Source organism: Chelonoidis abingdonii, chromosome 6 (assembly GCF_003597395.2).
Source record: "Chelonoidis abingdonii isolate Lonesome George chromosome 6, CheloAbing_2.0, whole genome shotgun sequence".
Lineage (NCBI taxonomy): Eukaryota > Metazoa > Chordata > Testudines > Testudinidae > Chelonoidis > Chelonoidis abingdonii.
This window is the reverse complement of record NC_133774.1, coordinates 47,470,818-47,492,612: the sequence shown is the minus strand read 5'-3', so window position 1 is coordinate 47,492,612 and position 21,795 is coordinate 47,470,818. Positions and strand designations below refer to the sequence as shown.

Sequence of the window (21,795 nt, the reverse complement as noted above, 5' to 3'; positions counted from 1 at the left end):
TAAAGGAAGGGTACATTGCTAATGTTTTGGTAACGGTTTGGACACACCTGATTTTCAAAAAGGCAAAGACAAAAACAGGAGGGAAACAAAATGATCATCCATGAACTTGCACCTGCAGAAGTCATTAGCTGCTTCAGGAGAGGTCAAAGTCTGAAAGATCAAGAAGCTGTCAAACTTCTTTTAATTTAATGTCATTTAGCCACTTTCCCCACATGCACAAGATGAGGACGAACCAATTTCAAGCAATTCCAGCATTAACAAAGAGACCATTGTGAAATCCTCCTCAAACCACTTAAGTAACGAGGAATAGTAAGTTGCTATTCATCATGTAGGACCCAAATATAGTGAACAAATCCCCAAATTCACTTATCTCCTCAGGCATGTATGAAATGCTTGTCTAACATTAAGGCTGCATGCATTTTCTTTTTGCTATTCCTAACAGAAGTTGTAAAATACTATTTCAGGAAGACTGTTGAGGATACTCTCCTGATCAGGCCAAGATCTCACCAGCCCAATGAGCAAAACAGTACCTCCTTAAAAATCCAGAAGAAGTCTCTCACTGAAGATTTTCTGATCTTATGTTAGTCTGGTAGAGTGTCTCTATGCTGTAAGAAGAGAATAGGACTGAGTGGCACAGGGCAGCAGATTTAAGAGGGCCAATAAGCTGATTGTTGGTTTTGAAAGTGGAGTAAAATGACTAGTCAAAAGGAAAGGAGGAGCTTAATTTTTATTATCCCTTCTCAGGTGCACCTCTCTCTCTATGGGCTGGAGGAGCCTTCCTTTGTGTAATTACATGATCTTGTGAAATAGTGAATGATGAGTCCAAGAACAAGAGTCTTTTGTACAAATGTGTTCTGACCACTACGAATCTGACATTCCTGAACAATCTTCAGGTTGCTGGAGTGCCTTGGGGCGGGGGGAGGGGAGGGAGAGAGGGAGGGAAACAGCAACCCCCCCCCCCCAACCCTTTTCTATGCTGTTTTTGGCCAATAGGACAACAAAAGAACCTAAGGACTGAAGTTTCGGGGGGGGGGGGGGGGGGGGGAATCAAAAAGTTTTTATTTGTTATATTCAATTCATGGGTTTTGAAGTCTCAATGTCCAAATGCTACCTAGCCTGCAGTTTCTAATTTGGGTCACACATACTGTGGTACAGAAAGGGCTGCAAGTTTAGCTTTCCCCTTTAAGAGCAAGTCTGCTGTTAATGCCACCATTATTTTGGTGAGAAATCTGAATTTACAATATTCTCTAAAGATGGCAAATCAAAGTAAGCTTTAGTGCGATGGTTGGCTAAAGGTGAATTGTGCCAATCAGTGAACAATTATAATTAGATGGCTATTTCTGGGCTCACTATTACTGGTAAGATCTCAAAATGTCTATTTGGGAAAAGTGTGAGAAGAACTCCATTTCTTCCTCCAAGGGATCTAATCCTAGAGGAGAAATTTTCCAAATTAATTCAAGGAAGAAGCTTGAGTCCTCACAAACATTTGCAGAGAGGAGTCTCCCTTTCAAAATCCTCTGTTCCTATTGAAGGTTGAGCCAAGTTCTGCAACTACAAAAAACTGAATGGCTCTCTCATAGGAAGAAATTCCTTTTGATCTGAGCAGAATGATTTAGGAAAGTCCTGCTTCATTAGAGATAATAGCAAGCTTGCTGAACTGTATAGTTTCAACTGAGTATCAAAACTTGTATAGGAAACCAATGGTGTCTGTTACACTTAATTATTTGTATTTCTGTAGTGCCTAGGTGCCCTAGTTGTGGACCAGATCTCCATCATGCCAGGTTCTGTAAAAAACACAGAACAAAGATGGCTCCTGCTCCAATGAGTTTACAATCTAAGTAATTTCAGTGGTATTTACTGGGCGCTCTGCGTGCTAAACATCTTCGAAAAGCAGGCCATGCTTCTTTAGATGCCTAACTTTAGGCAAAATTTGAAAATGTTGGCTCTCTTTCTTTAATATTACTTAATAAGCCAAATCTTCTAGGTCCTTAATATATTTTTCTTTTCTCAATTCCACTCAAGTTTAACAACCTTTCCAGGTACTGAGGTTATTAAAACTAAACACAGAATTCTAGAAACAATCTATGATGTACAGAAAAAGGCTGTCCACTCTGAGTCATGACACAATGCTGCCCCAAAATCCCATTCCTTATCTCTGTTGTCATACCCCACAGCAAACATTTCATCACCCCCAGGACCTCTTTCAGTATTCCTGCTTTCCAAGCATCTCTCCTGCACTGAATACTTTGTGCTGCAAATTATTTTCCCCACTTGCATACTTCCAGCTCACTCATGTTTGCTTGCTCAAAACGTCCAGACTTTGAGATGCCTTTGTATTATTTCTTTGGTCTCACAAGCATTTACAAAATCTCCAAATTTAGTAACTTAATAGGTTGTTCAAGATTTTAAATGAGAATATACAAAACCACTCTCTGCAGCACCAAGTGTATAACGCCTCCCAACCCAATGCTTTTCATTTAAAACAGATTTTTCAACTAGATTTTAAACCACAACAATGCTCATATCCAAGTCAATTTGAAAAATTGAGATAAAATTGAGATGCTATTTAAATTCTTTATCAAATTCAGGTATTTTATGTCTATTGAATTCCTTTTGTCCAGTAATTCTATCAATCAACAAAAATTATCAGACTTCTCTGGCATGATTTGTTCTTTATAATCCTCTAGTATGTGTTGTTCACAGTTGTCATTCTCTATATGTTTACCAAGTTAATATTAGTTCTTGGTATCAGCATAAGTCAATATACAGTAATTGCCAGGTTTACTTCCCCTACCCCACCACCCCACTATTTCAGGGGGGCGGGGTTGGAATAAATAGCACATTTACCATTCCCAATTTCCCATAGTTTTCAAAAAATTATTGCTAGTGATTCATTAATTGTGTATCATTCACATTTATTTGCATTTAATCAATGTTTCCAAGTTCCATTCCTATTTTAGTTACCACAAAAGTAGAAATATCTATATGGTAACCATTATTAAAACAGAAAAAAAAAATTATAGGTTAAAGTCAGAATTATTTCTATTTTAGAATCATAAGAACTAGAAGGGACCTTGAGAGGTCATTTCGTCCAGTGCCCTGCACTCAAGGCAGGACTAAGTATTATAGACCATCCCTGACAGGTGTTTGTCCAACCTGCTCTTAAAAATCCCCAACGATGGAGATTCCACAACCTCCCTAGGCAATTTATTCCAGTGTTTAACCACCCTGACAGTTAGGAACTTTTTCCCATGTCCAAACTAAACCTCCCTTGCTGCAGTTTAAGCCCCTTGCTTCTTGCCCTATCCTCAGAGGTTAAGAACATTTTCCTTGTAACAACCTTTTATACATTTGAAAACTTATGTCTCCTCTCAGTCTCCTCTTCTCCAGACTAAACAAACCCAGTTTTTCTATATTCCCTCATAGGTCATGTTTCCTAGACCTTTAATCATTTTTGTTGCTCTTCTCTGGACTGTCTCCTATTTGTCCACATCTTTCCTGAAACGTTGCGCCCAGAACTGGACACAATACTCCAGTTCAGGCCTAATCAGCGCAGGGTAGAGTGGAAGAATTACATCTCATGGCTTGCTTACAATACTCCCGCTAATTATCCCAGAATGATGTTTGGTTTTTTTGCAACAGCATTACACTGTTGAGTCATATTTAGTTTGTGATCCACTATGACTCGAAGATCCCTTTCCACAGTACTCCTTCCTATGCAGTCATTTCCCATTTTGTATGCGTGCAACTGATTGTTCCTTCGTAAGTGAACTACTTTGCATTTGTTCTTATTGAATTTCATCCTGTTTACTTCAGACCATTTCTCCAGTTTGTCCAGATCATTTTGAATTTTAATCCTATCTTCCAAAGCACTTGCAACCCCTCCCAGCTTGGTACTGTCTGCAAACTTTATAAGTGTACTCTCTATGCTATTATCTAAATAACTGAAGATATTAAACAGACCCGGACTCAGAACCAACCCCTGCAGGACCCCACTCGTTATGCCCTTCCAGCATGACTGGGAACCACATATAACTGGTTGTAAAATTGTTCCCAGAGAGTAGTTATGCACCCACTTTTTAGTAGCTCCACCTAGGTGTATTTCCCTAGTTTGTTTATAAGGTCATGCGAAACAGTATCAAAAGTGTTACTAAACTCACAATATACCACATCTACCGCTTCCCCCCATCCAGAAGGCTTGTTACCCTGTCAAAGAAAGCTATCGGGTTGGTTTGACACGATTTGTTCTTGACAAATCCAGGCTATTTACTCATCACCTTATCATCTTCTAGGTGTTTGCAAATTGATTGCATAATTATTTGTTCCATTATCTTTCCAGGTACTGAAGTTAAGCTGACTGGTCTGTAACTCCCCAGGTTGTCCTTACTTCCCTTTTTAAAAGATGGGCAGTATATTTGCCCTTTCCCAGTCTTCTGGAATGTCTCCTGTCTTCCATGACTTCTCAAAGAAAATTGCTAATGGCTCAGATATCTCCTCAGTCAGCTTCTTGAGTATTCTAGGATGCATTTAATCAGGCCCTAGTGATTTGAAGATATCTAAAATGTCTAAGTAATTTTTGCCTTGTTCTTTCCCTATTTTAGACTCTGATCCTACCTCATTTTCACTGGTACTCACTACGTTAGACATCTAATCGCCACCAACCTTCTTGGTGAAAACCAAAATAAAGAAGTCATTAAGCACCTCTGCCATTTCCACATTTTCTGTTATTGTCTCCCCCCACCTCCTTGAGTAACGGGACTACTGTGTCCTTGGTCTTCCTCTTGCTTCTAACGTATTTGTAGAATGTTTTCTTCTTTCCTTTTATGTCCCTAGCTAGTTTGAGCTTGTTTTGTGCCTTGGCTTTTCTAATTTTGTCCTTACATATGTGTGGTATTTGTTTATATTCATCCTTTGTAATTTGACCAAGTTTCCACTTTTTGTAGGACTTCTTTTTGAGTTTTAAATCACTGAAGATCTCCTGGTTAAGCCAGTGTGGTCTTTTACCACACTTCCGATCTTTGCTACACAGTGAGATAGTTTGCTCGTGCCCTTAATAATGTACCTTTGAAAAACTACCATCTTCAATTGTTTTTCCCCTTAGACTTGCTTCCCATGGGATTTTACCTACCACCAACTCCTTCAGTTTGCAAAAGTCTGCCTTCTTGAAATCCATTGTCTATTGTGCTGGTCTCCCTCCTACAATTCCTTAGAATCATGAACTCTACCATTTTCATTATCACTTTTACCCAAGTTGCCTTCCACTTTCAAATTATCAACCAGTTCTTCCCTATTTGTCAAAATCAAAACTAGAACAATCTCCCCCCTAGCAGCTTTCTCCACCTTCTGAAATAATTAAAAAAAAAGTCTCCAATACATTCCAAGAACTTATTGGATAATCTGTGCCCTGCTGTGTTATTTTCTCCCAACAGATGTCTGGTTAGTTAAAGTCCCCCATCATCACCAAGTCCTATGCTTTGGATGATTTTGTTAGCTGTCTTAAACAAAAAGTCTCATCCACCTCTTCTTCCTGGTTTGGTGGTCTGCAGCAGACCTCTACCAAGACATGACTTTTTTTTTTAAACCCCTTTTATCCTTACCCAGAGATTTTCAACAAGTCTGTCTCTTATTTCTATCTGAAACTCAGTTCAGGTATATTCATTTTTAATATACAAGGCAACACCTCCTCCCTTTTTTCCTTGTCTGTCCTTCTTGAGCAAGCTGTATCCTTCTATACCAATATTCCAGTCATGTATATTATCCCTCCAAGTCTCCATGATGCTAACTATGTCATAGTTGTGTTTATTTACTAACATTTTGAGTTCTTCCTGCTTATTTCTCATACTTCTTGCATTAGTATACAGACATCTAAGATACTGATTTGATTCCCCCACCCAGTTGTCTTGTCTCTCCTTTATCCCTGCTATAACGGCCCATGCTCCCCCCAGATTCTGACCCTTCTCCCAGGTCTCCATGTTTCTGACTTATATTTTCCAACTCTCAAAGTCAAAAGATAAGAGCCCTTCCTTAACTTGAATTATTGATTTACAAAACAACAGCGAAACATATCTGTGGTCAGTGAAACACATTTGAGTCTACTACTGGACATATATTAACTCCTTCTCAAAGTGTGTATAGATACTGATGAATTAAGAACAGAAAGGAGATCAACGAACTGATGTTGGAATTATGGAGACAGTTGTGTGTTTTCTGCACATATGCCAGAGTCCATTGTTTATCGTGCTTGTGTTTAAAATACTGCCTAATGTAGAAAGCATAGTAGTCTCTCTTCTCTAAAGCTGATCTCATTGGAACAGTGATTATACAGTGTAAGGGCAGAACCAATTAAGTGACTGGTAGACTTGATGCAAGTTACATGGAGAATGAGAAGCCCATGACCTGTCACCAAACTGCATTGAGAATGTACACTTTGAGAACACCTTAAAGCCATCAGAGATTGAACACAGACCATGCACATTAGTACTGTGTCTGAAGAGGCCAGATTTTCAACAAAAGTCTTTCAAAGAACAAGAGACTGATTGATAGAGTCCATTTCAAATTGCATGAATTTTATTACAAGATCATTTTTACTGAGTGCTATTAGTTCTTTGATACTATACAATATATGGGTTTAACACTAAAATTGTGGAAATTCCATGTATTATTAATTTCAGTCAAATATGTAGCTGTGAGACTAACAAAAGTTTAAAGAGACTCACATCCATCCTAAAAGAGGAACATTAAAGACCACATGAGCCATCACTACATTTCTTTATAAATACAAAAAAACATAAAACAGTGACAGTATAACTTCAACTAATTTATAGTTTAACACTTACAGCCTGTATATCTAGGTCACTTGCAAACATTGTGCTCCCTTATAGGTGATACTCCTGGGGGAATTCTGCACCACTACACAGGCGCAGAATGTATGACTCCTGCAGATTTCTTTGCTTCCCCACAGAAAAGTTACCAGATGCAGGAAGCTATGCACACTCCCCTCCCCCACTACCTGCGCCCATCGCTCCTCAGCTACAGGGGGGAGGGATCCATGTAGAGGGAGATGCTCCCCATCCACCCAACCCATGTGCATCCAGACCCCCACATACCCAGACCCTCCTGCTGAGCCTCACCTCAATGAGCCACCTGCACCCAGATCTTCACCTTACCAAACCCCAACCAGCTGCACCTGGATCCCCACCCAACTGAGCCCCACTCCCACAACATCTGGACCCCACTGAACCCCCCAAACCCAGACCCTCTTTCTGCTGAGCCCCAACCAGTGTCACCTGGACCCCCCCTGCAGAGTTCCATTACCGTGTGGGGATTCTCACTGCAACAACAAGCCCCTGTGCATCCAGATCCACCCCACACACACTCAGATCCCCCCACTGAACCCCCCGCACCTAGACTGCCCCACATAGAACCCTCTAAACCCACACCTGGATTCCCCCCCCCCCCCCATTAAGCCTCTCCACACTTGAATCCTGCCTGCCCATACCTGGTGCACCTGGCATGGAGGGGCAGAGCCCTGGGGTGTTTCTGGGGCAGGCCTGGCCCTTGCGCTGTGTCCAGGTTGGATGCAGCCTCACCACTGAGTCCATGTCTAGGGAGGCAGGGGGAGCAGCTGCACAGTGACCTCCCATCTCTATTCAGCCCGTGGCCTGTGCTCCCCAATGCCATGCTAGAGCCTCGACATTTGACAAAATTTGCAGAATTTTAAAATATCATGCACAGAAATTTTGGTGCAGAATGCCTTCAGTAGTAAGGTGAGGAAAAAGTCCCTCGGTTAATCATTAATTTATATATACTTAAATCTGTTTTCTCCATTTTTCTGTCTCCTACCTAGGAGATGTATCACTTCAGTGTAGTCTCTTTTAAAAACATCATTTCCAAAAAATAAAGTAACAGTGTTCTGGGTATGGGCAATTTGTATGCAAGTCATTTTTAATGGCAGAGCTATTAAAAATAAGAAACATGTTGACCCTTGTTTTGCAGGGCAGTTTTAGAACATTAATATGTGTCAGTTGCCACACTGTGAGAAAACAAGATAGTTTAGTGTCCATTAAAAGTGACGGACTACACTGGCAACTAAAGATCTCCATTTATTCAAGGACAGTGGCTGTGCAAGCTTCCCCAATTCTGACCTAGAGAGACCACCTCTAAGAGTAGGTCTACACTGCAATTAGATAATCACAGCTGGCCCAGGCCAGCTGACCTGGGTTCGTGAGGCTTGGGCAAATAGGCTGTTTAACTACGGTGTAGCCCTCGCAGGGTCGCTGAGCCTGAAAGTCTACACTGCAATTAAACAGCCCCTTAGCCTGAGCCCCGTGAGCTGGAGTCAACTGGCACAGGCCAGCCACAGGTATTTAATTGCAATGTAGCTACCCTAAGTGGGTGTCTTCACTGCAGAGTTAACTCAGGTGATTGGCACCTAGGTCTCAGCACTGTTTATCATTCTACATTCCAGCAGGTATTACAGCCCAGTAAGGTATCTGGAAAAAATGTCAGCTACCATTGAGAGTCACCTGGTAAGCAACAAAGATACAACTAATCACTGGAGTTTACCTTTATTATTTGCCTTTTTAAAAAACACCTATTAATTGAGAATTCTGTTCTTCCTTCTGTGTTAGTTGATGAACACTAAGTATGAAAATATTCCAACAACATGGAGCATGTTACTAAAACTAGTTTATTCTCGTATCTCTCAAGTTTTCATCTTAATAATGTGAAGTTTTACTAGTTTTTCCACAGATTACAGTGGAGTCACATCTTACGTGGGGGTTAGGTTCTAAAGTCAATGCATAAGGCAAAACACACATACAATCAAAATTACCCTTGAAAATCCCTTAAATTTCCCATAAAGTACAGTATATATGGTTGCGTACAGTATACAGCCCTGTGCAGTAATACGTATAATGTATACAGTAATGTACAGTATATAATAAAGAGTACAGTCCATATGCAAAATATAATTTTACATACTGTTTTTTTAATTACATAAGAGAGACGGAAGAATGAAAGAATAAAAAAGGAAAAAACAAAACAGTTTAGAGGGATCGTATTCAGAAGTTAAATGATTTAAGTGTTTCGCTGCTTGGAACAATTCAGCAAATTTATGAAGATTCCAGCGTGCTGGCTCTTCCTGTTCATCGTCATTATCTTCGTCTTCTGTAGACAATTTTATCAGTTCTTCAGCTCTTCGTTAGTTAATGTTTCTCTATGGCTCTCAATTAATTCTTCAATTTCTTCCTCAAGGATGTGGACAAAGCCACCACCACCCACTTGCCCGGCCACCTGAACTTCTTTGATTTTTAAGGGTTTTCTAAATATTGACATTCACACATTCTTTTCATAGGTTTCGCCAACATGCATTGACTGTTTAAGGCTTGATTGCATCCATTGCCTGTTTAATATAAGTGATGCAATCGGCAATGGTGAAGGACTTCCAACACTCCTTCACATTAAGATTGGGATCAGCATCCATAGCACTACGTATCCATGAGAACGTACGCCTCGTAACTGCGAATCACGCCTTAATCGAGAGGTTGGAGGAGGGAGAAAGACAACTTCAACGGCGTTATGCACAAAACGAAGTGCCTCAGGGTGGCCAGGAGCATTGTCTATGACTAGCAACACTTTAAAAAAAGTCAAGGCCTTTCTCTTTGAGGTACCGCTTGACCTCTGGAATGAAACATTTGTGGAACCAATTCAGAAATAATACTGCTGTCACCCAAGCCTTTTTATTTGATTGCCAGAACACAAGCAGGAGATTTTTGTTCTTGCCTTTTAAGGCATGGGGATTTGCAGCCCTGTACAGCAAGCCCGGCTTTATTAAATGCGCAACCACATTGCCACAAAACACAGTCACATGGTCTTTAGCTGAAGGCTTGTCTTTCCGATTTCAAAATGTAAGTGCGGTTGGGCATTTTTTCCCCCCGGAAGAGCCCGGTCTCATCAGCATTAAAAGCTTGTTCCAGAAGACAGCCCTTTTCTTCTATAATTTTTTTAATTGTTCGGGGTAGGCTTTTGCTGCCTCTTCATCGACAGATGCAGCGTCACCTGTAGTCTGCACGTTTTTGAGGTTGAAGCGGTTCCTAAATCTGTTAAGCCAATCTTAGCTGGCTTTGAATTCCTTCTCATCAGAAGGCTGTCCCTCTTTGGCGGGAGGTTTGAACAGTGCGTAGAGGCTAAGAGCCTTTTCTCGCAACCTGTTGCCATCGATAGGCACATGTTTATGGTTCATGTCTTCCAGTCATAAGTTTAATGCCTTTTCAGTCTTCACTAAAAAGTCTTACCACGCACCTGGCTCATCACCATAGCAGTTATTGAAGCACTTGATGCCACGGCTTGACAAATTTCTCTCTCTCAAATCTTGATGGCACAGATGCTAGATTCGTTGTGGCCATATTTACGTGCCATGTTGGAGACCGATATACCATCTCTCAATAAGTCCAGCACAGCCAGTTTTTCCTCCAGCGTTGGAACAGATTGCTGTTTCTTTGGTTGAGCACAAGATTAAGTAGTTGGCTTGCATTTAGGGGCCATGTTGTACAAAAAATACGTATCTTTAAATACTAGAATCATACTCAGCGCAGCGAGATGCTCACATTAAGAGAGGCACGCAGGAACTGAGACCAATAGAGGGAACAGCAGATTCACATCTCCCATATCTTGCATGCTCCGGGGCATACGCTCATTGCGCATATAGAGTTGAAGTCACATAAGTTAAATGTGCGTATGATGCGACTCCACTGTTTTTCAAAGACAGGAAATTCCTTTTCCAAATAAAACCCTTTAAAAGAATCTGTCCCCTGCAGTATTACAGTATTTGAACTATCTTACATCTAGTTTTCCACTTACATTCATAATGCACATGCCTCTTTCCCATGTTCTTCAGTGAATTGCTTTGTATTTACACAAAATTCATGATTTCCTATATATTCACTCCATACAAGAGTCAAGATGTAATGTTAAGCTAATTTACAGCAAGTACATATAGCTAATTTTCTTCAACTATATCTTTTTATCCCCTTTGTTCTTCTATATATTTGATCAACAACTGTTCTAATAATTTAGATTCCTTCTCACACCTATAGAAAAAAAACCTCAAACATTTCCCTCCAAAATATATAGCTCCTCGTTTGAACAAATACAAGAAGTTACATTCCAAAGTCCCTAATTACCAAAAAGACTTCCAATGCCCATCCCCTCCATTTTCCATTATGAAAACAGTACAATTAGGTAAAAAGGTACCAATACATCAAATTAAAATTAGCCTCTCTGTATGGTGAGAGGGTACTTTTTCTTGATATGCAAGCGTTTGAAGTTCACCAACATTGTCAGCCCATTGTGAGATACACGTTTACACAGCTCACATTTGAAAAAGACCTAGAACAAAACAGACTACAAATAATCTAACAAAAAAAACAAAAACAAAAAACAATTCTTTTAAATTACTGATCTCAAATCCCACAGAGACACACAGACCAATTTAGTTGGCTGGTGAAAAGAGCACATATTTTAATATATCCACTCACATTACCATCTTGTAACACAGATATTACTAAAATTAACAATCAGATTTGAAAAACACTTGTTTGCAGTGAAATTCCAGAAAATGAATCTGAACTTGATGCATGCCAGTGCACATTCCTATTTTATTTTTGATTTCCCAGAGGTTCATTATAAACAAAGGATATAAAACAGCATAAAATGTAATCTTCACAAGATACAGTGTAATTACAATCCTAAAATATTTATACAAGCTAACCTAAATACCAACATAAAAGATGTTGTGGTATACAGAAGAATATTTCTTCTCAGAAGAAAGTCAAATTCCATGGCATAAAGAAAACAATGCTTTAGGAACCTAGAGCAATTAACTGATTGCTAGGGCTGACAGAATCAATTTGTAACTTGAATGAGGTACAGAAAAATTCAGATCCAGAATGACTCTTGTACTCAAAAAAAAAACTCTCGATGTGATCATTCAAGTATTTTGAATTTTTTAATTTAAGAATGAAAGTATATTAAATATTCCTATCTAGCAATGCATAAAACTATTAAATTAATTCAAAAATATAAATCACTTAATTTTGAAATCGTATCAATATCCAAGTAAAAATTTCACAGAACTTCATTACAGAGGGCCACCAGTTACATCCTGGTTAGATGGAGACTAAGAACATATAAAAAGATATTCAGGAGACAGTAACTCCTTATCTTCACCAGTACTAACAAGATCATCACTGCTTTTCTTGAGTTCATTTTCAGACAAACATTGGCTCAGCATAAAGTCCACAAAGAAAAATCTTGGCTTGTGTAGAGCTCAGGACAGAACCAATAAAGGATTTTTCTGGACAGGTATCACAGTAGATTTGTTCCAGTTTAACCCAGACACTGAAAAAAGTACATCTTCAGGATTTCCCCTAACGCTTGCCATGTGCGCTTAAATCAGCCAGTTGTTTGGCTATGGGGACACTAAGGTTCCTCGACACCCATATTGTGCAGTGCCCTTAGCAAAAGATCCATCTCTCTTCATGCTAGGGATATCTGAACCTACAGAAGAAACATAGGAACAATGGTCCATCTAGCCCAGTATCCAGTTTTCCGACAGTGGCCAATGCCAGGGTGCTTCAGAGGAATGAACCGAACAGGTACTCATCAAGTGATCCATTCCCTGTCATCCATTTTCAGCTTCTGGGAACATCTACAACAAGTAGCAACATTTGAGAGGAACCCCCAAAAAGGAATGGGGAAGGGAGGCTGGCTGTCTTCATGGAGTGGAATTGGATCAGGCAGCCAAATTGAGCAGCCTCTTAGCATTCAATGATCCATGACAATTCTACCCCATGATGCAAGGAAATGGACTAAAGGAAAGAAATCAAAATGCAGACCAGATCTGGTTTATCTTTTGCCTAGATGAGTAAAGCAATGGATATTGGAATTGGTCTGCATCTTAAAAGTTTCTCTTTATCCTGTCTCTTCTGATGTTAGAGAGAGAGGGTGTTCTAGAAAGAAGGATGGAAGTTGCCAAATGAAGAGTGTTGCCTCCAAAAACAGAACAATGACAGAAACATTCGTCTGGCCGGGCTGAGTGATCCCATCTAGCTTGCAGCAGATCTCATGCCCTTCTTCCCCACCCTCTCCCCAAGGATTTCCTCAGTTTTGATGATGAACAGATTGACCATTGAAAGAATATGCAATTCTTTCAAAAGACACTGGAATTAAGGTACAAGTTACCATCTCAAAAAAATAAATGTTTTGCTTGCCAACACATTTTGAATACACATGAAACAGAATGTGGTTGCTTGAAAACTAAGTCACATAGCTTGGATTGTCCCCTACCAATGATAATAGAATTTAGCCTCTATGGAAAAAAAAAAAAAAAAAAAAAAAAAAAAAAATCACACAGATGATAAAATTACTGAAGCTGTTTTGAATATACTGGATCAATGGAACTTTCACCGAGTCCACCGAGTATACAATGAACAGTGGAAGTAACTTGGAGAAAACAGCATCAATAAGGCCCTGTGCAACCTTAATTCATCCCCCTTATTGAACACGCAATATGACATGGTTTTTAGTTACATACTATTTTTCCCCACAGAACTCCTGCCTCGTTCAGTGCACAGAACGGATGGTGCTTGCTTAGTAAGCAGCTACGGAATTCTTTGTGTTCTGCCTCATTCACCATTTGTTGCTGAAGGTGGAAAGTGTTTGAAGCGGGGGTCCCACAAACAACAAAAACGACCTTCTCCCCATCCCCTCCCACCTGTCCTTATCCTAGTTCTGTCTCTTCCCCATCCCTGGCTCTTCATCTCAGTCCCAGTTTCTCCTGACCCTTGCGGCTCCTCCTCTAATACGCCTCTCTCCCCACTGTGGCCTCCAGTCACCATCCCTACTACCCACTTCCCCCATCTCCACTGGCTCACCGTCCCAATCTCTCTTGCTAGACTCCTCGTCCAATCCTGCTGTGTCCTCCACCACCATCCCTGACTCCTTTTCCCAGCCTCACTGTACCCATCTAATCCTAATCTTACCCCCCATCCCAACCCAGTTCCTCTTCCCCCTACTCTTGCCCCACAGGCCTCCAATCCCAGGCTCCTTGTCCCAATCTACTCCCCCAACTCCAACTGGTCTGGCTCTTCTCCCCTCTGCATTCAAAGCAGGCAGCTTCCTCCTCCATGCTGCCAAAAGTTTTCAAGTCCCTGCTCTAAAGCATGGGAATGCTAGAAGTTTCCAAAGTAAAGGTCACCAGATTTTTTATTTTTTTTAAAACATGGGCAAAACAATATATTTTTCACCAGCTTCATTCTTGGAAATAGTTACGCCATTTTGGCTGAATGTCTCAAAACACAAAATATTAAAATATAGGCCAGAGGCAGATATCTGGCATGGAAAGTGTCATCCTGAATACTTAAAGACTGGCAAAGTTAAAGGCTTCTAAAAACATGGTCTTCTAAATGGGAAGGGTTGGGCAATTTTAATTAGACATCTACCAGCCCCACATACAGAATCAAGAGTAGGGCAGGAAAGGACCTTAAAAGGTCATTTAGTCCTCACATCCCATCACTGAGGGAGGTTTAAGTATACCTAGGCCATCCCTGACACATAGTTTATTATACTGCACACTCATCACTGTAGCGTCTGAGTGTCTTTCAATACTGTATTAAGCAACGTGAGAAACATTTACCATGTGTTTGTTCTCTCATTCTCTGGAGAAGTGGAGAAGTGAAGTGTTTTGTTTTGGATTTTTTTTTAAAAAAGCTTTACATCCATATGTTTACGTTAGAGGGCGCTGTCAAAGAAATGCAACTTTCATTTAGAGGGGAAGGTGGTTCAAATAGTAGATTGTGTTTCAGAGCTAAACGAAGATGAGTCCCTCTACTATGACAGCTCAATGGTTATCGTAAACTCTTTTACAGATTGGCTTTACCTTTTGGAATAACAATGCATGCTTTCAACAGTTAGTGCAGCCTTACAGATGTATATAAAAATATACACAGACTACACTGGGTAAGGAAAAGTGGTAAATCTTCTAAATATTCCTAAATTCTGCAAGGCGAGGAAAGGGGGAAATCAGAGACCCCACAGAGGCCACCAGATCGGACAAAGTGCAAGAGCTTAGATATACTTACATCATAAGCACTTCAGGACAAGGACCATCTCTGTTCTCTTTATACAGTGCCTAGCCCAACGGGGCTGGAGTTTCTGTCTAGGAACTAGTGCGCTAGTAATACTAAGTGAGCTATGGGGAGCAGGTAGCCACGCATCTCTCTTCAATTGCAAATTACAGGGAAGACCAAGGACCCTGTGAAGCACTAAGGCACCCCACTGGCTCCACATTTTAAAAGAGAGATATGAGAAAATTGCCTTTAGTTAGCTTGAAGTTAAAGATGACCTGCAAAAGGGATACCTTATTATTTTTATTTTTTAAACTTCTTTATGTTGCAGAAAGGAGGGCTGAAATATGTGTGTTTTTAAAAGATTTTTTTTAAAAAAGTGTGCGGGGGAGATAACCACATTAGAAATTCAGGTACTACATAGCTTGACTTATGACTGGAAAAAATAGTGAAATGATAACATCTCTGCAGACCAGAGAGTACAAGCCGAACAACATATGTAATAATTTAATTAATATTTTGGAGAAAAAACTTTTGTAAAAGATTCAACAAGCTATGACTATTCAATTTTCTGAGACACACATCTGCATGCAACCCCTCAAAACAAATCCTTCAGCAAAGCCAGAACTGATACTCGTGATAGTTCAAAGGTAAAAAAAGAGAGAGAGAAACAGAAAACCATAATCCTTAAGAAAACCCTACACAGCTTTTAGGCCTTCTTTATACTGTATATCATAAACCAGGAAAAAATAAATAAATAAAATAAATAAATAAAAGGTACCCCCGCCCCTGCTTTCTGGCTGCTTTTGCTTCACAAAAACAAAAACTTTTTTAAAATGTGTCTTGGTGTTCCCTGAAACTTAAAAAACCCTATACATTTTAAAAGTATGAAAAGGAATCACAGAAAAAGCAGGCATATGTTCAAACTGACTCAGTGGGGGGGAGGGAGGTGGAACAGAGGAGAAGAGGAAGACTTGAGCCTCTAGTCTGTATATTAAGGGTAAAAGGCAAAAATATTGGTACCTCTGGTAATAAGTGGGTGAATTAGAGGATGACCAAAGGTTATGTGGTGAGCGGGGAAACTGAGAAAATTCGACACCCATATTAGAAGTGTAATGATTTAAGCTTGATGAGTGAACGGTATTTGTTCTATAGTCTGGACATAGATGTTGAGGCCGATTTAAGAGATACGTATTTTATACATGTGAATTTACTTATAGACAATTCATATAGTCTTATTCCCATCTCTTCATATTTTATTTCCTACTTTAAAATCCTTTTAACTGTAACATACCTTGACTATATGAACCCGTAACAAAGTTTAACGTTTTTTGTTATTTAGTCAGTAATAAACATTACCTCTAATATCAAGAGAGAGCAGAATTGGCATTCCCTGAAATGCCCTATATATGTAGACTTTGATGTAATATATCACTTCAGAGTCTTGTAGGGGAAATACAGAATCCTGAATTAGTTTAAACTAGTTAAGTAAATCATTTAAATGATTTTCTGTTTGTATTTTAAAAGAAAGTATTAGTTTATTGTAACTTCCAGGTTATCATCATTGTGAATTTAAAACAAATAAAGGAAGAATTAACAGGACTGAATCAAGAAGCTGGCCATGACGGTGATAACGCCTCAGAAAAAATAAAACAGTTTAAATATGTTAGTGCTACAGGCAAAAAGCACAAACTTGGGAAGATTCCACAGTTAGAAATCACCTTTCCAAAAATAGGGCTGCTTTACCAAAAAAAAAAATCAATACACTTTCCCCATAGGTTCATGATGTAAAATTCTATAATCAAGGCTTGTAGATTTGTAATTATGGTATGTCTGCTACATTTAAACAAGAGCGTTAAAAGATTGTTAAAGTTAAACTAACACAATTACATGTGAATTGTCTTAGTCTCATTCTAATCTACTGATGTCACTTTCATTTAATCAGAAAGAAACTATGGGCAAATGTCAGTGCTATTTTCGCATGCCCTTAACATACTTTGTTCACAGTAGTTTTTAAAACCATTACCAATCTGAAATGGATCTAAGATATTTAAGAAAGTTTTTTTAATCAACTATTCACTCACTCTGAAGCAGGCAGGTTGAGCACGGATTTATTGAGAATGAGGTGGCTTTACAGTGATTAAGCAACCTCTTAGGTTAGCTAAACAGAAGCATTACTTGTTAGGAAATGCCCACAATCTAGTATGTCTAACAATTTATGATTACCAAATCCTAGTTTTTGTATGACCTACAAGTAAGAGAAGGTGACTGACAACAGTTTGACCTATTATCAAATCCACCCTGAGACATGAAAGATTCAGCATTTCTCCCCAATCCCATTGCAAGTTTCTTCTGTTAATGCATAACAAAATTTAATCAGGCTAGAAAAAAAGGAGCTCCAGTGCCACATGAAATTGCATTGTCTCATAAAACTAGAAACTCAAGTCAATGCATGACCCATAGTAGTGGGGATACCCCATAATTAGAGAACCTTTGCTACATAGTAAATAGCAGCAGATATATTGCTATGCAGTAAATGACTCATCTCCATTCCTAGTTTTGGGGAAGCAATGAACTAACTCAACCACTGAGGAGACTATAGAGCAGGTTAAGTAAAAGGGTAGTTTAAAAAACAAAAGACAGGAAGTAGCCTGGGCAGTGCAATGGGAACAGAAAAAGGCAGAGAATCTGCCCCAGAGTACCAATTCTTGCCTTTACCTTTTTTAAAATATACTTAGCCATCAGGCTGAAAACGTTGGACACCAATGCCATACATCACAATTTAAGACACTTAAATACTCAATTTTTCACTTGTTAACACAGGTTTCTTTATTTCAGTGTTCTATTCTTAGAAGAAATTATATCTGAGGCAGCATTATTATTAGCTTTCTCATACAAGTTGCAAGAAAAGACTGACAATTGGTATGTTAAAACTACATTTGTGGTCATCTAAATGTGTTATTGTAGCTTTCAGTGGTTTCATGGCCTACACAGGGTATTACCTTGAGTATAAAGTAGCAGGGGAAGGAGTAGTAATACATTCAGGGGGCCACAACTATCTAGGCCCTGCCTCTAGAAAGATCTATTATTTTTAATGGAATGGTGTGATTGAATTGGCACAAGGTACACAATATATTCAAAACCCACAAGCTATTTTTTGCTGGCTGTACTAACTAACCTTCTAAGCCTGTATCTATCAAAAATTCCTGAACTATTCAAACACCACTGGCCTTGCAGATAACATCACACAGGTCTGTATTTGAAAGCCATTTATTCTGCACTGGAAGAGCAGCAATCAGGCAGTTGAAGGAGAAAATATCAGTTCAATCATACTAGAACTTTTAAAGCTGAACTTGATTAAATGTTAAACAATTCCATGCCAAACTGGAGACCTGGTCTCCATTCCTAGCTGGGAATTGCTTGCCCAGCCCAGCATCTACCATCAGCAATAGTCAAAAGTCTCCAGATGGGTCATAATGGCGTAGCAGCTTGCTGAAGGAACTCGTTATTCTTGTTTCATCAGCCAAATCATAACTCAGTTGGGTGTGTGTCTTGGAGGCAAAAACTCTAACTGTAATGAATGTTGCCAAAGGAAGTTAAATGGATCCAATTCTCATGCCCTCCCATCTTCTTCCCCTTTTTTTGAGTTCATCTTTGAGTTAATTTTACATTCAGTCTTTTCCCCCCAAATTCTTTCTTTCTAGAAGATTAGGTGTGCTGCAATTTTGACTGGCGAGCAGGAATTTCCCTTCAGAGAAGAATACCCACATGCCCTGCAGCCACAGGATGATCCAAAAATTAGTTAACAAAAATAAGGCCTCCATGAAGTTCCACAGATACATAAACAATATACAGGTTCCTATGCACCACCCATATTTTTAAAAAGTATCAGTGGTGCCTAGTGGTTTGAATACAGAACTGTGAGCGAATACTCCTGAATTCTAATCTCAGCTCTATAGACAGACTCCACAGTATTGATCAAGTCACTTAAACCTCTCAGTTTCCCCATCTTTGAAAGGTAGATAACTGTTCCCTCAGTTTTAAATAACTCATGAAGATTAGCTAGACAATGTCTATAAAACACTCTGATCACTTGAAGTGGAATCAGATTGCTAAGTATTACTATATGGTTCTCTCAAAGCAATGGTGTGCACAGTAAGCTTAAAAAAAAAAAAAAAAAAAAAAGACACCAGGGCAGAATATTAGATTGGAGAAACCCCCCACAAAATACTGAAGTATAATTGTGTTTTACAAGACTCTGCAACACTTTCTAGGGCTTCAAGTTTTTACAGACACTTCTAAGCAATTAGTTTATGGAATGTGTATATAAATTGAAAATTCAACCTCAGTAATTTTCCTTTCCCATGATGAAGGATATTTCTTATTCTAATACTGACAGAAAACACTGCTCTCTGAGTAGCTCTAAACAGTCCCAATCCACAAGGCTTACAGTTATGATCTGTCATACCAAGAAAATGCATTCTGCTCTGTTGACTTAAATGCAACTACACACAGTAGTTATCACTTCACTTGTAATGGACTGGACTCTAAGGTCCTGATCTGACCACATGTAGCACTTGGGTACCTTTGACTGTTTTCCCCATACTTATCCCATGGAAGTCAACACAACTGTTGCAAGACCTGGCCTTAGTATGTCCCATTGAGACTAGATATTTAAGCCTTCTAACATCAGAGCCCTACCCAACTACACACAATAAGAGAAGCAAATTGTTTCCCCTAGATAACTTTGTAAATGTTGAAGTTACAAGATTTAGAATATATTGGGAGATAAGAGTGTTACATTTAACATTAGTTTTGGGTGTCCATACTGGAACTGGAACCATGCTAGTTACAAACATCTCTAAATAATTTTGTTGCTAACAACAAAATTCTGGCATGATTCTCCTGAATAGCAGGGACAAGATTTTTTGTGTTTGAGAAGTATGCTATAATTACATAGTAAGACTTACCTCTATGCTACCTAACAAGGTAGTTTTGTAGCAGACCTCTTAACAACAAGAGCAACAAAAGGCATAAAACAAGAACACATGATTTACAAGTCAGGGAGTCTGAGGAATGTTGGTTGTTACTAAGCTTTGACCCTGTTGTGCACAAGAACATAATGGTTTAGTGGCTAATAGCTACAATGATAAACCTCAATTGTTACAGAACTTCCTAGCTTGGTTATACTCAGCCGCAGTGGGGATCCAGGTACATATGGCAGCCCATCAATACAGTCAAACTGTTCAGTCTTGCATTACATATGGACCAGAACTGTATTTGTCCCCAAAATGCACCTTACAAATTCTCTTTGGTAAAGCGAGAACTAGTTAATCTACAGGCTTGGTCCCAAGACATTAAAGAAACACGGTGGGTGAGGTAATAGTTTTTAGTGTGGGTGAGAGACGAGCTGTCCAGCCACACACAGCCCCTCTGCAGGTGACCTGAAGCTGGTCCAACAGAAGCCATTACCTCACTCGCCTAGCGTCTCCACGCTGCTCTCTATGACACTGCTCGACTGTGGCCGCGGGAGCGCGGAGCAAACCCGAATAACGCGATCCCCTCGGGAAGCAGGATAACTCTCAGCCTACGGGAAGGCAACAGGAGACGCCATGGGGCTTTCCCCACCTAACGCAGCCCAGAAGCAGAGCCAGGCCTCGAGCCCCCGGGCCGCGCTCAGCAGCTGCCGCCCAGGCTCTGCTTCTTTCGGGTCCCGCCCTGAACGGCCACACAGCACCAGGCATAACGGTCATCCAGCGGGGCCGGGGCCGGGGCCGGGGCCACCCGCAGCCCCGCGACAGGTGGGGAGGCCGCGGCCGGGCACTCACCGCCTCACCACGCCCGTCTTAATTTTGATCTGTCTGAGGCGTGGGTCCGCCATGGTCCTGTGTCAGGGGCGCGAGCCGCGGGGGCTAGACACCAACGGATCGACCGCCAGCGGGAGAGAAAAACCCGCTCACAAAACTTGGCAGTTCACTAGAACGCAACGAGTGACGCGACCACCTAGGCGCGTGCGCAATCCCGCCACGCGCAGAGCTCTGCTTTTTCTACGCAGACGCTTCCTTCCGCTATCCGGTCTGGACGACACCACTAGGCCACGTGAAGAGGGGAAAACAGTCTGCCGCATTCCAGTGGAACTGTCCTGCCCTGTGGCATGCACCTTCTACTGCAAATCTAACCCGCTTGTCTGCCCTTGGCCCCGCATCGTCCTGCTCCTTCCTGGGGCTACTCTGGCTGAACCCGCCTTGTGGGTGGCGGGTCCCATCGGTGCTCGTGCTGCGGTTCGGGAGCATGCGGCTGGGACGGGAACAGAACACAGGGTAGCTGTGCCCGGGTGTTTGTCCCTCGCGGCCCTTTCGCCAGCCTCTGCAAAGCAATGCAGCCCTTCCCGGCGGGAACTCGCTCGCCTTGGCTGAGAATCTCTCTGCCTCTGAACGCTCAGACTGATTGCAAGAGATCCAAACCGTGTTTGGCCCGCGTGGCTGGAGGGGGCTGCTGCTCCTCGCCGGTCTCACCAGGCAGTAGCTGCTGGACAGCGGCAAAGATCCAGCCACGTTCAAGATTTTAGAACCTGCTCCAGCCTTTCCCAGCACTGATAGGGGCGGGGTTCAAATCTCCTTCTCTTTAAAGTTCCGGGTGCTGTGAGCTTCACCAGTTCTCCTAGAAAGAA

General features: G+C 40.7%; 1 protein-coding gene across 1 annotated transcript in view; it reads right to left on the bottom strand.

The window, feature by feature from the left end:
- The window catches only part of TBCA (tubulin folding cofactor A), a 53,067-nt gene extending 31,927 nt beyond the window's left edge, over positions 1–21,140 (bottom strand). The window contains exon 1 of the mRNA XM_032792715.2: positions 20,954–21,140. Coding sequence (XP_032648606.1) covers positions 20,954–21,006 — 53 coding nt within the window. The 5' untranslated portion in view covers positions 21,007–21,140. The remainder of the gene's footprint in view (positions 1–20,953) is intronic.
- Positions 21,141–21,795: the final 655 nt, after the last annotated feature.